Source organism: Amblyomma americanum, chromosome 4, assembly GCF_052857255.1.
Source record: "Amblyomma americanum isolate KBUSLIRL-KWMA chromosome 4, ASM5285725v1, whole genome shotgun sequence".
NCBI classification, from domain to species: Eukaryota; Metazoa; Arthropoda; class Arachnida; order Ixodida; family Ixodidae; genus Amblyomma; species Amblyomma americanum.
The window spans coordinates 55,585,512-55,601,217 of NC_135500.1; the positions used below are offsets into that span (position 1 = coordinate 55,585,512).

Here is a 15,706-nt window from a genome sequence, read left to right on the forward strand (position 1 = left end):
AGCACTCCATGGTCCCGACAGGCGATAATAAAAAAAATAAAAAATAAATGTAATCCACCTCAGAACTTGGCTGTGCGTTTCCGCAGATGCCAAGTAAATCGTGCTCACACGGCTCCAACGCATAGTTTCATTTTGGCCTTCACTCACGGGCTAAGCGATATTTCTGGCTGTGCACCTACCTGTCAACACGGAAAAGCCAGCAGAGAGCTCGCGAGGGGGCTTACCGTCCCGGGTTTCGCACCGATAGCCTTTCCGCGCGTTTGGAAAGACAGCGGCACAGACATAAGCGCATTATTCGAGAACATGGCGGCTGCCGCTGCTCACACAAACGTGCTTACAAACGTGGATAGGAAGTTTGTCGCTGCGCACATAATCTGCTCTGCACACACAGCACTACTTAGAGTGGCTAAGGAGACCAAATGAATAAAAATAATCGTGTAGACTTACCGTAAGTGGATGATTAATTTGAATTTCAATCAAAACGTAATCCACGAGAGAAAACGCCGCACACGCCGAAACACCGGCACACACAGTTGTTTGCTGCCCGGATGATTTTCCGCCGCCTCCGGGCAAAATGGGTAAAAAGTAAAACAAAAACCAATTTCACGGTCATGTCTGTATTGGTTGCACTCTTGCCAGGTGTTGCTTGCTCTAGCATCCAAGAACACAAAGGGCCATTAGTTCAAAGCATAAATCCTACACACGCGTTATAAAAACCTTATTAATTTCACGAAAACCAAAACAGAAATCTTACTACTTTGTTCATGGGCGCCGCATCCCTCTTCAAGTAGTATGTGGCGCCCTTTTCAAATAATTATAATGCTGCATAGCATAACGTCTTTTTGGCGTGTGCTCGTGTTTGGAAAACCGGTATGGACTACAGCGTGTTAGCCCCGCCGCGGTGGCTCAGTGGTTAGGGGGCTCGACTACTGATCCGGAGTTCCCGGGTTCGAACCCGACCGCGGCGGCTGCGTTTTTATGGAGGAAAAACGCTAAGGCGCCCGTGTGCTGTGCGATGTCAGTGCACGTTAAAGATCCCCAGGTGGTCGAAATTATTCCGGAGCCCTCCACTACGGGCACCTCTTCTTCCTTTCTTCTTTCACTCCCTCCTTTATCCCTTCCCTTACGGCGCGGTTCAGGTGTCCAACGATATATGAGACAGATACTGCGCCATTTCCTTCCCCCCCCCCCAAAAAAAAACAAAAACCTACAGCGTGTTATCGCCTCCGATGCAGCAGGTGCGCGGCGAAGAACGAAAATATACCGGGTTTCTGATTGTTGAGTCGCAGCACTTTTTCACGTGAATGCAAACTGCAAAGGCATAGATGACATATCTTAACTCCGCATAATAATAATTGGTTTTTTGGAGAAAGGAAATGGCGAAGTATCTGTCTCATATATCTTTGGACACCTGAACCGCGCCGTAAGGGAAGGGATAAAGGAGGGAGTGAAAGAAGAAAGGAAGAATAGGTGCCGTAGTGGAGGGCTCCGGAATAATTTCGACCACGTGGGGATCTTTAGCGTGCACTGACATCGCACAGCACACGGGTGCCTTAGCGTTTTTCCTCCATAAAAACGCAGCCGCCGCGGTCGGGTTCGAACCCGGGAACTCCGGATCAGTAGTCGAGCGCCCTAACCACTGAGCCACCGCGGCGGGGCTCTTAATTCCGCAGAGAACCATGATCTTTGAGACTCTTCTAATTATGTTTCTGAGAGATGGGCACATCCTTGAATTCTCAGCCCCGTTATTCCCCCTTATTTTACAGGAGGTTTTAAGGAGAAATAAATGTAGTCACTGCTGAAATGCATCTTAATTAAGCGCGTTGGACAGTAACAATAGAATGGTATATTCTCGAGCGATTCCTTTAAGGGAGAGCGTGTTCGTTTGATGTAGTAGAGTTTGCAGCACTCTTGCTTCAGAAATGGGTGCCTTTCCTCGCTCTACCTGTCAGCATTAAAGATTATTGAATTATATTCTCAATATGCGTCGCGGTTTAAGGAAAATTAGCTCTTCAAAGCTTCTAAAAACAATATACAGGAAGGTATTGCATTACCGTTGCACAATATTTTTTTATTCCTGAAATAGCAAAGGAAGCGGAGGACTCTGACAATAGTTGCGGTCACCCGATGCAGTTTGGTTCGGGGGGGTTTAACGTCCCAAGTCAACTCAGGAAATGAGGGACGCCGTAGTGAAGGGCTCCGGAAATTTCGACCACCTGGGGTTCTTTAACGTGCACTGACATCGCACACTGCACGGGCCTCAAGAATTTCGCCCTCATCGAAATTCGACCGCCGCGGCTGGCAACGAATCCGCGTGTTTCGGGTCAGCAGCCGAGCGCCATAACCACTTACCACCGCGGCGGCCCGATGCAGTTCTACTCAGCATGCAGTGCGAAAAGAAATGGATATTTTATGGACTTAGTCGAAAGCCAGTGTATACATGGTTAGATAAAATTAGGATTGTTATAAACAATAGAAAATAGGTCTATAGACAATAGTCTATATGCAGTCTAAAGATTGTCTATAGACGATAGGAAATTAAGGCGGTTAGAGATTTTTGTCTATAAATTGTCTATAGGTCGTCTATAGACAAATGGCTGCTAAGCCGGTTATAGACTAGTCTATTGATGGTTTATAGATTGTCTATAGAGAAAAGGAAATTATGGCGGTTATAGACTTTAGTCTATAGATTGTCTATAGATTGTTTATGGACAAAAGGAAATAAGGCAGGTATCGACTTTAGTCTATAGGACATCTATTGACCGCCTATAGGCAAAGAAAAATTATGTCTACTATAGACTTTGGTCTATAGATGGTCTATAGACTTTATGCGCAAAGGAAATGAGGCAGTTATAGACTTCAGTCTATAGATAATCTATGGGCTGTCTAGAGACAAAGAAAGCGTTGGTCTGTTACAGACTAGTCTACAGATATTCTATGGACCATCTATAGACAGAAGAAAATTAAGGCGGTTATAGACTTTAGTATATAGATAGTCTATGGACCACCTATAGACGGAAGGAAATTAAGGCTGCTTTAGACTTTAGTCTATAGATAATCTATTGACTGAACATTAGACAAAGGAAAATTATGTCTGTTATAGACTTTAGTCTATAGATAGTCTATGGACCATCTATATACAGAAGGAAATGATGCGGTTGTAGACTTCAGTCTATAGGTAGTCAATGGACCATCTGTAGACAAAAGGAAATTAGGGCGGTTATAGACTTTAGGCTATAGATTCTCTATAGACTGTTTATTGAAAAAAATCAGTCTAAAGGGCGTTTATAGAGTCTATAAAAAGTCTATAGACAATCTATAGACCATTTTTATAAGGGTTGTAGCAGCGGTAGAGGCACTTAAGAAAATGATCAATAAATAGCGACTACACAGAGGCAATGCGCAACTGCATGCGCTGGCCGGCATACGATAATGAATATTAAGCCCAGAAATATGGTACTTCAATCTAATACAACTGCTAAGAAATGATTTTGTGTTATGCCGATGGGCTGAAAAATTTGTTCTGCTTATAAAAGAAAAATAAATGCCAATCCTAACGGGCGGCATCGTCACGCTGTTGTCGGACTGCTGGATATTGAATTCTCTGGCAGCCGGCTTATATCTGCCTCTCGCTGCCGCACGCAGTTTCACCATTACTGAACAGGAGTACTTTGTGGTAGTTTTTGCCCTTCGGCGCTTTCGCTGCTACCTATACGGGCGACTTTCACACTGTTTCCCGATCACCATTCCCTGTGTTGGCTGATCAGCCTCCGAGATCCATCTTGCCATGTTGCACATTGGGCACATCGTTTTCAAGAGTTTGATTACACGGTTTCGTGCAAAACTGGACGCCGGCACGCTGATGCGGACTGTCGCCTTTGGCTGCCGCTTGCCACGACAGATTGTGACGCCGAGAACTTTGACCACTACATAACTTTTGTGTTACCCCAGCTTCTTGATGCCCGTACATTCCACGCCGAAACACAGAAAGACCAGCATCTCAAGCCATTCTTTACCGCTGCGCAGGAACCTACAGCTTCCAGTACATTTTGTGTAGGAGGTGGTCTTTGGTCTATTCTGCCACTGGTATCAGTTCGATCCAGGTGGTACCTGACGGCCTACGTTCCTCTCTTTAGCGCGTCATACATGACAACCATACTTCGGGACACCAGGAATCTGCGCGGACGCTCTTCCTCACTCAAGGGCATTTCTACTGGCCGCGTATGCGTGGTGTGACTGAAAAGAATGTGCCTATAGCTCTGCCCAGTGTGCGAGCCAGAAACGACCCACCGGTACCACTCGTGTTCTCCTCCGTCCTGTGACGCCTCCAAGATCTGATTTTTAGAAGGTCGGAGTAGACCTCTTGGTTCCTTTTCCCAAGCATCATACCTGCGACCGCGGCAGCGTCAACTCTGACTGCCATACTCGTTACTGTGAGACGGCTGATCTGCCCTCGGCCATGCGCCCCTGCGAGTTTTGATCAGCGGTCGATGTTGCCGAAGAACGCTTTCGTTTTTGGACATCCAATTTCAGACATTCTACCCCTTATCATCGCCAAATTAATGGTTTGACAGAGCGAACCAACCGGATACTCACCAATACGCTTTCCATGTACGTAGCCTCCGACCACAAAGACTGAGACTCCGTTCCACATTTCATCACACACGCATACGACAGTTCTAGACAGGAAACAGCAGGCTACAGTCCTTTCGACCTCCTCCATGTCTGTCCTCGACACACACTCGATACCATCCACCCTTTCTTCACCGGCGACGACCGCAGGATAGTGCAACTGAACCTGCCGTATACAGTACGCCTTGTACTCTCACCTCACAGCAGCGCTCCAAATCCCTCTACGCCGGCTACCATCGCCAAGTCGACTACCTCACTGACGACTTGGTTTGGCTGTAGCGTCCAGTCAGGAAGCGCACTGTGTTGATTCCTTGGAGATAGTCAGTGACCTCACTTGCATATAATGTTTACAGACGGTCCTTAAGGGTAACAGACTGGATTCCAATGGAAGGAAAGCGTAGCAGGGTGCGGCCGAAAGCTAGGTGGGCAGGTGAGATTAAGAAGGTGATACTGTAGAAGGTTGTGCAAGTTGGTGTGACATTGTTTTTCAGCAGCGCAAGAGACAAAGGTACGAGACAAGTGCACAGACACGGCGCTGTAAGGATTGACACTCGAACACGAAAAAGGGCCCGATGTACTAAAAATAAACGCTGGAATACGGCGGCCGCAGCTGGCACAGGCCAGTGTTAATTGGAGGGATATCGGAGAACCCTTTTTCCTGCAGCGGGCGTAGTCAGGCTGTTGCTGCTCCTGGTGGTGATGATGATGATGATGATGGTCTTGCTCTCTCGTCCAATCAGAGCCAACGAAGACAACAAATAGTCCCTCAAACATCTGAGCAGTGGTGTGGCTATTTTTCAAACAATTGCTGCAGCAATTGAAATGGTGCTTCAGGATAGTGTTAAAGTACAGCGCACGTTTTATTCACTGGAGAAAATAGCAGAGAATGACCGAACAGACACAGAACTGTGAAGACCGATTGCATAGTGGTACGCCGCAGTTCGTACACATGGAATCCTCCGAGTCTCCTGCTCTAGAGTAGCCACCTTTGAGCAGGTCATTCACAGAGCAGGAGACCATGGTCCGTAGAAACAACCCGTCACTGGTGCCCTTTCGTTCCCAGGGATGGATCCACCAGTCGCGGGGTGAGAAGCTATAGGAGGAACACGTTTTTCAGAGCATGCAGTTCTGATTGGCTCAGGTCCCCACAGCCTTCACAGCACTGCAGATGTCTTGTGAGATGGAGTATGGACATTACAATGTCTGAAGGAAAGGCACAGGCTGAACCAAATTCTGTTTGCTGTGGCCTACATTACGACATATCGATTAATGTTGTTTTTGAAGCGAAAGCTCCGCTACGCTACCTCGTAACGATTTCGCGGTGCTTGCGGTTTTGACCTTCCAGTGATCGAGAGGTCAATCCCCTTACGGCGCGGTTCGGGTGTCCACCGGTACATGTGAAATATTTATTTCATCAAAACAGGTTCGGGTGTCCACTGATATATGTGTGATAGTTATTGCGCCATTTCCTTTATTAAAAACCAATTTTAAAAGCCATTCTTCAATTTTCTGCGAAAGCAAAGAAAAGGCGCACAACTCCCCCCCCCCCCCCTCCCCTGGTACAGTGAATACCTCAGTCGCGCTTCAAACTACGTGTCGGTAGTCACAGATGCGCGCTGCATGCGTTGGCATCCACAACTCTGTAGCTGAAACGCGGCACTGAAGCTATAGACCGTTGGCGTTCTTTGTGTTCATTGGCGTTAGCGTTGACAATGCACTACACTTCGATGATTTTGAGGAAAGAAAGGCGCATAACTGGCTCCCTGTGGCAGTGGACGCCTCAATCGCGATTTGAGGTACGTGGCGGTAGGGAGAGAGAGATGTGGGCTGCATGCATTAGCGCTGAAAACGTTGTGGCAGACACGTGCCAGTGTAGCAGTAAGCCGCAGCGTTCAATGGGCGACCAACCTCTCGCGATCAACCATTAATTTAACCGCCACCTGGCAGGGCGGCGTTTCCTATCCAGTGTGCGGAACGCACTCAACGTTAGAGGCCTAGCCGCGTCTGCTCACCCTATACACCACAGCTTTCGCTCTCTAGCCAGGTTCAAGAGTGATTGAACCGCACCTATTATTATTATTATTATTATTATTATTATTATTATTATTATTATTATTATTATTATTATTATTATTATTATTATTATTATTATTATTATTATTATTATTATTATTATTATTATTATTATTATTATTATTATTATTATCCTATCAAAAGATGGCACATGCCGACACTGGGGGATCGGCCAAGAATCGGGTGGCTTTTCACCTGAACGCAGTTAACAAAAAGGAAAAGCAGGTGGGAGCGCAACACCGGTGAATTTTTCGTCATGAACAGAAAAGGGATTAGTGTTTTGATTTTAAAATTTTAAGAATAATAATAAAGAGAGGGAATAAATATTAATGATTTAGTCAAAATGTAATAATTGATAGAAAAGAAAAGGTTGGAACACTTAGCAAGGCAGTCGGTGAGATTCTATCAGGAAATTTAGAACAGCGGTACAAACAGATCTGTGGCTGAACCCAAATGTGGTGCCGCCAAATGATAGCAAGAGCAGGCTGCTCAAACTAAGGCCAAGATGCTGCAAGGGCTCCTCCAGCAACCTTTTTCTCAGTGAGTTGAATCGGCGACAATACAGCCAAAAAGGTTCAATAGATTCAGGCTCACGGCAAAATGCACAAAGGGGAGAGAGCGCCAAACCCGACTTGTGTAAATAGAAATTTAGAGGGGGGATGCGGCAGCGCAGCCTCGTCAGTGATACTTCATGCTGCCGAGAGCAACAAATTTTCCTGTTCCAATAATATTTAAGGTGCTCATAACCCGCCGATGTTAAAAGTGATGTGTCTTGCGTGCTTAAAAACGCACGTCGCCGAAATCTAGATGCTGTAATATAGGCTGTAGCCGGGATGATTGGCAACACGGAGCCGCTGAGGGAAGCCTTTGCGAGAATATCAGCAATCTCATTTACTGTCACACTGCTGTGACCGGGAAACCATACTAAATGAACAAGGCTCAAATGCGGAGGAAGTAGGGATAAGAAAGTTGATAAAAGGGGACCGTCAACATGTGCAGCGAGGGACGAACACAAAGATAAAGAATCAGTAATTACTGCAACTGCTGTAATAGAGGGGTCTAGCTTGCGTAGAGCAAGTACAACTGCTAGAAACTCTGCTTGAAAAATAGGGGTGAAATCTGGAAGGCGCAGAGAAAAGGACCAGTCTAAATGCGAGCAAAATATTCCCACACCTGCTTTTTCATTGCATTGCGATGCATCAGTGGCTATTGCTATATCTGTAGGTAGGGTCCTCAGATGATCTTCTAGAAGACCATTTAGAATACTCGGTGGCAAAAGTTTTGCATTTTTAAGGAATATGTCGTCGAAAACAATGTGGATAGCGGGCCCATTGCGAAGCGCAGGAAGGATATCATAAATGTTTACATCTAAGGGCTGAAGTAATCTTTGCACAAACACTACCTGAGGGGAATTGAAACGAGACCAGGGGACACCAAAAAAGGAGGTCGGCTGAGAACAGAAAATGCTTTGGGAACGGTGGAAATGGGATTCATAGATCCTGAGGTAAGTTTGCACAGTTCAAAATTGAAGTCGTGATAAGAGAGACGGAATGCGGGCTTCAAGGTACAGCACATTGATAGCCACAAATTTTGGAAGGCCGAGGCACATGCGAAGTGCTTCCCTCTCTAAAAGGACGAGAGGGCGAAGTTTATATGTAGCCGAGCCTAAAAACAACACTGATCCAAATTCTAAAATTGGCCTGACATACATTATGTAGATCATTAATAGCGCATCTCTGCGCATGCCGTACCGGTGATAACATAATCTCCTTAACATGCCCACGGCACGAGCCCCTTTCGCCGCGACATGGTCAATGTGAGGTTGCCAGGTGAGTTTGTTGTCATAAATGACCCCTAGGTATTTTAGGGATTGAACCTGCGGTATTATTTTTAACTGACAAGTGAGAGAGACCACTACAGGAGTGAATAGAGGGAAAACAAGAGTGGCGCACTTGCCAACATTTAACTTCAGGTGTAATCCGCTCAACCAGTGCTCAAGTGTATTCAAATATGACTGCAACAGACCATACAGAGAATGTATATCCGGCGCAGCAGCAAAAAACGCAATGTCGTCCGCATAGACGTAATTGCGTACATGGCGGTGGAGAGGAATTGAGCTTAACAGAATATTAAAGAGCACAGGAGAAAGAACAGCTCCTTGCGGTACACCTCGCGTTTGTCTATACCTCTCTGAATGAACACCCTTATGGACGCAAAAGAATTCTCTGTTATGAAGAAATGCAGATATCCATGCAACTATATAATCTGTAAATTGAAGAGCCTGTAGCCTATGTATCAGGATGGAGTTTTCTACACTGTCGTAAGCTTTGGCGACATCTAACGTAACCAAAGCCGCGACCAGGCGTTGACGACGAGCAAGGAGAATTCTGCTCTCAAGATCAGCATGTACATTCCATATCAAACACCATGGCCGGAAACCGAGTTGGCACGGACTGAGTATACTTTTGCGGTCCACAATGGCTGACACCCGAATTAGTAACACCCTCTCTATCAACTTTACCACGTTTGATGTTAAAGAAATTGGCCTAATATTATCCAATTCATAGCCTCCACCCTGATTTTTAAGTAAAGGGATCACCTTGGACAGCTTCCACTCAGAAGGTATCCAAGCATGTTTGAGAGAGTAGTTTATTAGGTGCAATAAGGAGTTGGGAGACTCTTCAAATAGAATCTTGAGCATCTTTGTGGTAACACCATCAGGACCAGGAGCAGCAGCTGGCAATCTCTGGACAACTTGTGAAAGCTCTGATAGATTTACTTGTGAGGCATTATCATTTGGCACGACTGGTGCAAACAACAATGGTCGCAAAGGTAGTAAAGACGAGAACCGCTTTTGCAGGCCTTTGGCTATTAATTCAACCGCCTGGATAGCTTCTACAGGTGACATAACTAATGGCTGAAAATTATGAGAGGACATGAGCTGTTTCCTAGACCGTAGAAAACCGAATAATGCACGTCGGTTGCCCGCCTTTGAAAGATTATCGAAGTGTTCTGAGTCATATTTTTCCTTTGCGCGAGAAACTGTGCGTTTAAAGGTGGCTGCAATAAATTTATAATCACTCCAGTTATTCGGACATTGGTTATGAAGAAGCTTTTTCCATGCTGCCTTCCTCCGCCTGTAATCTCTTGTACAGTCCGCATTCCACCAGTTAGAAGAATTCCCTTTTGTTGGCCTCGCCAGGAACTCCGACTTTTTACGGCTTTCCTCAATAGCCAGACATATGCTTGCTGACTGGTGGACCTCGGCGATGTTAGACACTGGAGCAAGGGCAGAGCGCAACGCCCTCTGAAATCTGTCATAATTTACATGTGACCGCAACTAAGAAGACGCTGGAGTAACACGACATATGATATCAAAATGAATAGGTATATGATCACTTGAGGTGCCTCTATCAACTGTCGACCAATTCGTTACGCCAATTCCAGGACTAATGAACGTGAGATCTAAAACAGATTGAGTGTGTGAGCGAAGATAAGTGACCGATCCTGAATTTAAGCACATCAGGTTGTGATCAGAAACCTAGTTCCAAAGGCGCTTGCCGCATGTATTAGTCCTAAAACCCCAAGACACATGGTGAGAATTAAGTCCCCAGCCACGAGAACTGGGTTTTTACAGTTTACGAGTAAAAAGTCCAGAGGTCTAACATCCTAGACTCCATTGGGGAAATAACAATTTGCTATTGAAAATGGAAAGCACCCAGGAAGTACAAAGTCTATTGCCAAAATCTCACAGTCAGGAGACATTTGTTGAAAAGATACCACAGCCCTGTGGCAAAATGTTGAAGAGACTAAAGTTAGTAAACCCCCGCCTCTTGACTGGCGGTCTAGGCGAAATGAACGGTAATTTTTGATATGAAAATGTTTGTCGGTTGAAAGCCACGTTTCTTGCAGAATTATGACATCCGGATTAAGCTGATTAGAAAGGCAGTGTAAATCTGTGGAAGCGGAAAGAATAGAGCGACAGTTCCACTGCAGAACTCGCAACGACGCTATGGTTGCGAAAGTCTAGCAGCAGCAACTGCCTGCTCCAAAATGGTATCTTTGGGTTTAGTGCCAAGCTGCTTCTTCTTTGATTTGGGCTGGGTGCCCAGAGAAGACAACGAATGAGACAGGGGGGACCCACTGCGCTTAAGAAGCCGCGCATCAGGCTCCACCATCTCGGAATCATACATTATATCAACATCCCTCGAAGTACCCGAGGTAGGTACAGCGGAAGGGACAGAAGTTTGTTCCTGGGGTTGTGATGCTACAGGAATTGGAGAGCGGATAAGAGGAGAGGGAATTGCTGTCGAAAGAGGTGCCAAACTAGCCTGCACGGCATGTGTAATCTCAGTCGCTAGAACATTTGTAAGGCACTCCGACACACTTGCGACAATCTTTTCTACCATTTTAGACATCGAAGCCTCCACAGCAGCCGCAATTGCCTGGGGCAGCGTTGAGTCTAACATGACACCTTGCCGAGCGGTCACACCGGCATAACCGTGGGCACGTTCTTTGACCTCTGAAATAGCGTCACGGCGCGAACAGGGTTTCCTGTCAATTATTTCCAGAATTTGAATTTCTTGAGCTCGAGAGGGACAATTTGAGTAGTTTGCAGAGTGAGCCCCACCGCAAAGGCAACACTTCTCATTCTTCACAGTGTAGGTGCTCGTTGAATGACCATCCCCACAGTTGCAACACCTCAAGTTGGATTTGCAACCACCAGCGCTATGTCCATAGCGCCAGCAGTTGTTACACTGCAGAGGCCGAGATGATAATGGGTCTACCCGAAAAATTAGAGGCCATGCCTTGATTTCAGAGGGGCAGGAAGTGCCGGCAAAGGTAGCAATCACTCATTCAGTGGGCATCTGCACGTTGTTTACATCCCGGCTACAGCGGTGCACAGCAACAACACCTGCAGCCGACAGAAGCTCGAGTCTCTGCCGGAGACAGGGAACAGTCTACGCCTCGTACAATACCTTTCGTGCACGCCAGATGTGAAGGGATGAAGGAACTTACCCGAAGGGAGGCAAAGGATGAGGAGTTTAGTAAATCTCTTACACAGGCGAGGTCTGGCGATCTGCACAGAATCCCGCCGCGTCCAAACTGGCGAACCTCTGAGATTGACTGATAATGAGAAGTCGCCGACTGGAGAGCAGCCCGAACAGCACCAGGGTTGTTCATCTTGGTAGCACCACCATCCTTAGGCACCAGCGCGACAGGGATACTGCCGACACCACTGCGCAAAAAAGCTTCCAACGGTAGGAGATCAGTGGACAGAGAAGCCGACCAGAGGGAACTCCCCTGGCCGGGAGACTGGGTGGACATAGCCCGGGCTTACTGCCTTACCGCGCAAAGACGCAGAGAGAAAATGCCACAATCAGCCACCCGAAACTTAGCCGATCGTTCCCACCAGAGCAGAGCCGTCGGGGCAGCGATGAACAGGACGAACGCCACTGGGTCGAACGAGGACCTCGAGATGATTGAGAACGTGTGCCGGAGCTCAGAGGCAGCAGCCGTCAGCCACGTCTTTACTTCGTCTTCCTAATTTTTTGTTATGCAATGAACTTCACGTCTTCTATTGGCGTCTCGTTCAAAGCTTCGTTCACACTTCACTCTCTTATGTGCCCACACCTTTTGGGCGCGTATGTGTATATTGTAAATATTCATAAATTTCAGTCGTAGTTCTTCCTCTCTGCTAATATTAAGGTGGACTGCTAGATGTGTTTTCCTTGCGCTACATTTAGGAAGACTGCACAAAATAAAGGTTAGGCCGCATTCTGAAGTCACATTAATTTTTCTCTCCAACTGGCTCATGACTATAAATTAAATGGCTCCACAGACATTTCGCTAACGAACAAATCTACGCAATTAAGAAGTAGAAAACTGTTAGTCGCAGAAAAACACGACACTGCATTTGCGCCCATTCTCATATGTCTAAAATTGTACGTTGATCAACAGCTGCATTAACTGCACTAGATGGTACAATAAAGATGATACAATTCAGTTACCAATATGTGCACATTACGGCTCGCCAAATTACGTTCGCCGTTTTCAAGACCATATAAGTTTTCTGTACAAATGGGAAACTTGTCTAGAATATGCTATCTCAAAAAATATTTCTCTCGTCTTTGAAACTGGCTGTTTTAAAGTTTAGAAAACTTCCTACACGCAACGCAAAACCCTGATAGCTTTACATTATTCAGGTGTGTTTGTGGCAGCGTTCCCACTCAAGAGTATTAAAAGAAAAAAACATGTAGTTTGCGACACGACACTCGCAAGCCAAGCGCCACCCTCGCTATTCTTTGACCAAAACCTCGTCATCGTCTTTTCAAGTTTTTCGCCTTTTAACAGCGAAACGGACAGTCGGGTGACGCAGAGTCGAATGCTGACAATGCTTCATTTTTTTTCATTAACTGGGCGCAATGTTCCTTGCAAACTAGATAATAATTGGACTGGACGATGGCATCTTTCGCTATCATGTTGAGACACAAAACCGTTCTTGAACCTTCAGTACGTGTTTGAACCAAACCTTTCAGTAGCTGTCTTCATCGGCGCTTTGCTGCCTGCTTTAATTTTCACATACATTTATTGCATCTGTGTTTTTAACTTTCTTTCAAACCAACATTATTACTAAAATATTCTGCTTCAATTATGTCATGCTTAGTGGGCCTAGTTAGCATAACATACATATATTCCACATTAGGCGTAGCCAAATATTTATTCTATATAATTAAATTGCAAGTAGACTCAGTGCGATATTTATTCATTCCCCAACAACGCAATTCAGGTGTATGATTCCGTCCTTAATGCTATGCGTGATTTGTACTCGACGGAGAGCAGCATTTCACACGGCCCGCTCTAAACAGGACAAGCCCATACGGGAGCAGAAAGGGAGTGAGCTGTACTCTAGCACACGCCCCTTTAAGGGCAGTGTATATGCTTCCCACGTTTTGGAGTAGATTTCGCTCACTACGTACACAGATTGCTTACTCCCTCCCTAGGTATACAGAACGCTTACTCTTGGCAACAAAGGTACATTCCCACTGCAAAGAATAATAACTTCATGCAGTTAGCATCGGGAAGAGGATTCTAAATGCGTCATCGGAGGTCCTGAGGCTAGCAGTATAGTAGTAAATCGAAACCTCGGTGAAAAATGTCCTCACTGCTAGAACTTCGCACCTTTTCAAGAGGGAATTTTTATTCCCTTTGTCATCAGCAAGTGTTTCGTATTCTTAGTTATGGAAGTCTACCCAGGGCTTGGGCAGCATACACTACCCCTTAAAGAGAGTACTCGAGAGTACTCACACGCATGCTTCCTTTTTACTCCCTTCGTGCTTAGAGTGTATGGTGTCCCTGCGATTGCGCGCTTCAACAACTTTCCCGACTTCCTAAATCGCACTCACTGCGCATGGCCCACGCATCGAAATTGGAGAATCCTCGCATCATCCTGAGCAAGCCCAGGGAGCACTCGGTTGACACAGGCGCCTGGAGGAATCTCTGCTTGACCCACGGAGGCACGTGCTGTGCGAGGTCTCCCGCTAACTGGCGAAGCCTTGTCGCTATGTTCGCAGACGTCGACGTGGCAGCCGCGGTTGAGCTGGGGACACCTCCGTCCACAGATGGATTGCCATCGTAGACCAACGACGACGCCAGAGGAGTGACCGTAGAACAATAGGACGCCACGAAGAGGATCCAAACCGATGTCTTCATTTCTGCTGCTTTTCCTCCACGCTTACTGTGCAGTGCTTGGACGCTGATTTGAACGAATGTTAGCAAAGTATCCTAACGGCGTGTTTGATCGGAAACTTTTCTTCGCTTAAAACACACACATTGATTTTTTTCGTCAGTATACGTCGCTGGTTCCGATATACCGCTTAAATTGCATTGACCAGTGCGTTAGGGTCCCTTCGTGCTGCAAGGCGGGCGCGGCGCTTTGCTCTGACGGCGACCAGCCGACTTTCCTGTTGCCGCTCAGGTGCATGTCGGATCCTTCGCCACTGAACGCTAATTCCTCTCAGTTATTATGCATGAGGCTGCGCTGAGGCCCGTGCCGCTTTAGCGGTTCTTCCTCTCGTCTGCGTGCTGTTCTTTCATTTCCTTGTCTAGAAGCATAAAGGCAAGTTCATGAGGATTAAGCTGGCACTGTGTAGTTATGGCTGAGGCATGCGTGTACCCCGAGGTTTAGCGTCTGTTCTGGACTTGAACCAACACACTATTGAATTTGAGCACGGGGGAAGCAACTGAAGCCGATATGGGTGTACGTGCATGTCAGGGAACCGAAAAGTGCAGATTTAAGTTCCAATGTACAGGCTTTGGCCAACGAAAGCAGAACCCAGCCACTTCGGATGCTTCAAGTTTGGTGCCGACTAACACGTTTTCTAGAGGCTAGCTTCGCTCATCTTGCATTTGATAAGCGTAGTCTGTAAGTGGGTAAGAGTTGAGCTGAGTTGAGGTGTTGAATGCTACAGGTAGGATTAGCCTTGCTTATTCTGCCGGCAATCGCTCCGCCGTAGCGTCACTTCTATGTTAACAATGTCCTAAAACATGTCGGATGTACCCGCTATGAGCACCGTTACTTATAATAGCACATATTACACTCCCGCACTCACCATCTATGCACACATTCACTCCACACAGTCCACACCACAGTCCACTCCAGAAGTCACCATCTATGCACATATTCAGTCACAGTACAACATAGGCCATTGTTGTGCCACAATCTATAAACACATTCACTCACAGTGTAACATAGTCCATTCCAGAAGACACCATCTACGCACACATTAAATCACAGATGGTCCGTTCCTGCGGTCACCATTTAGAAACAAGATCAGTGTACTGCAGAAATGTTAAAAGAAGGCATGCAGTCTTTCTTCTGCATGTCTGGTTTCCACTCGGGTAGACAATGTCCTGATCTGTGCTGTGAAGGGCTCCTGTCTTCTTGAAGCAAGCGAACATCGCATGCCTTTCCGTGCTGTACTCTGGGCAGTACATAAAA

General features: G+C 46.3%; 1 protein-coding gene across 1 annotated transcript in view; it reads right to left on the reverse strand.

The window, feature by feature from the left end:
• The window catches only part of LOC144129507 (nose resistant to fluoxetine protein 6-like), a 224,208-nt gene extending 209,790 nt beyond the window's left edge, over positions 1-14,418 (reverse strand). Inside the window, exon 1 of the mRNA XM_077663668.1 lies at positions 14,112-14,418. Coding sequence (XP_077519794.1) covers positions 14,112-14,418 — 307 coding nt within the window. The remainder of the gene's footprint in view (positions 1-14,111) is intronic.
• Between the last annotated feature and the right edge of the window lie 1,288 nt (positions 14,419-15,706).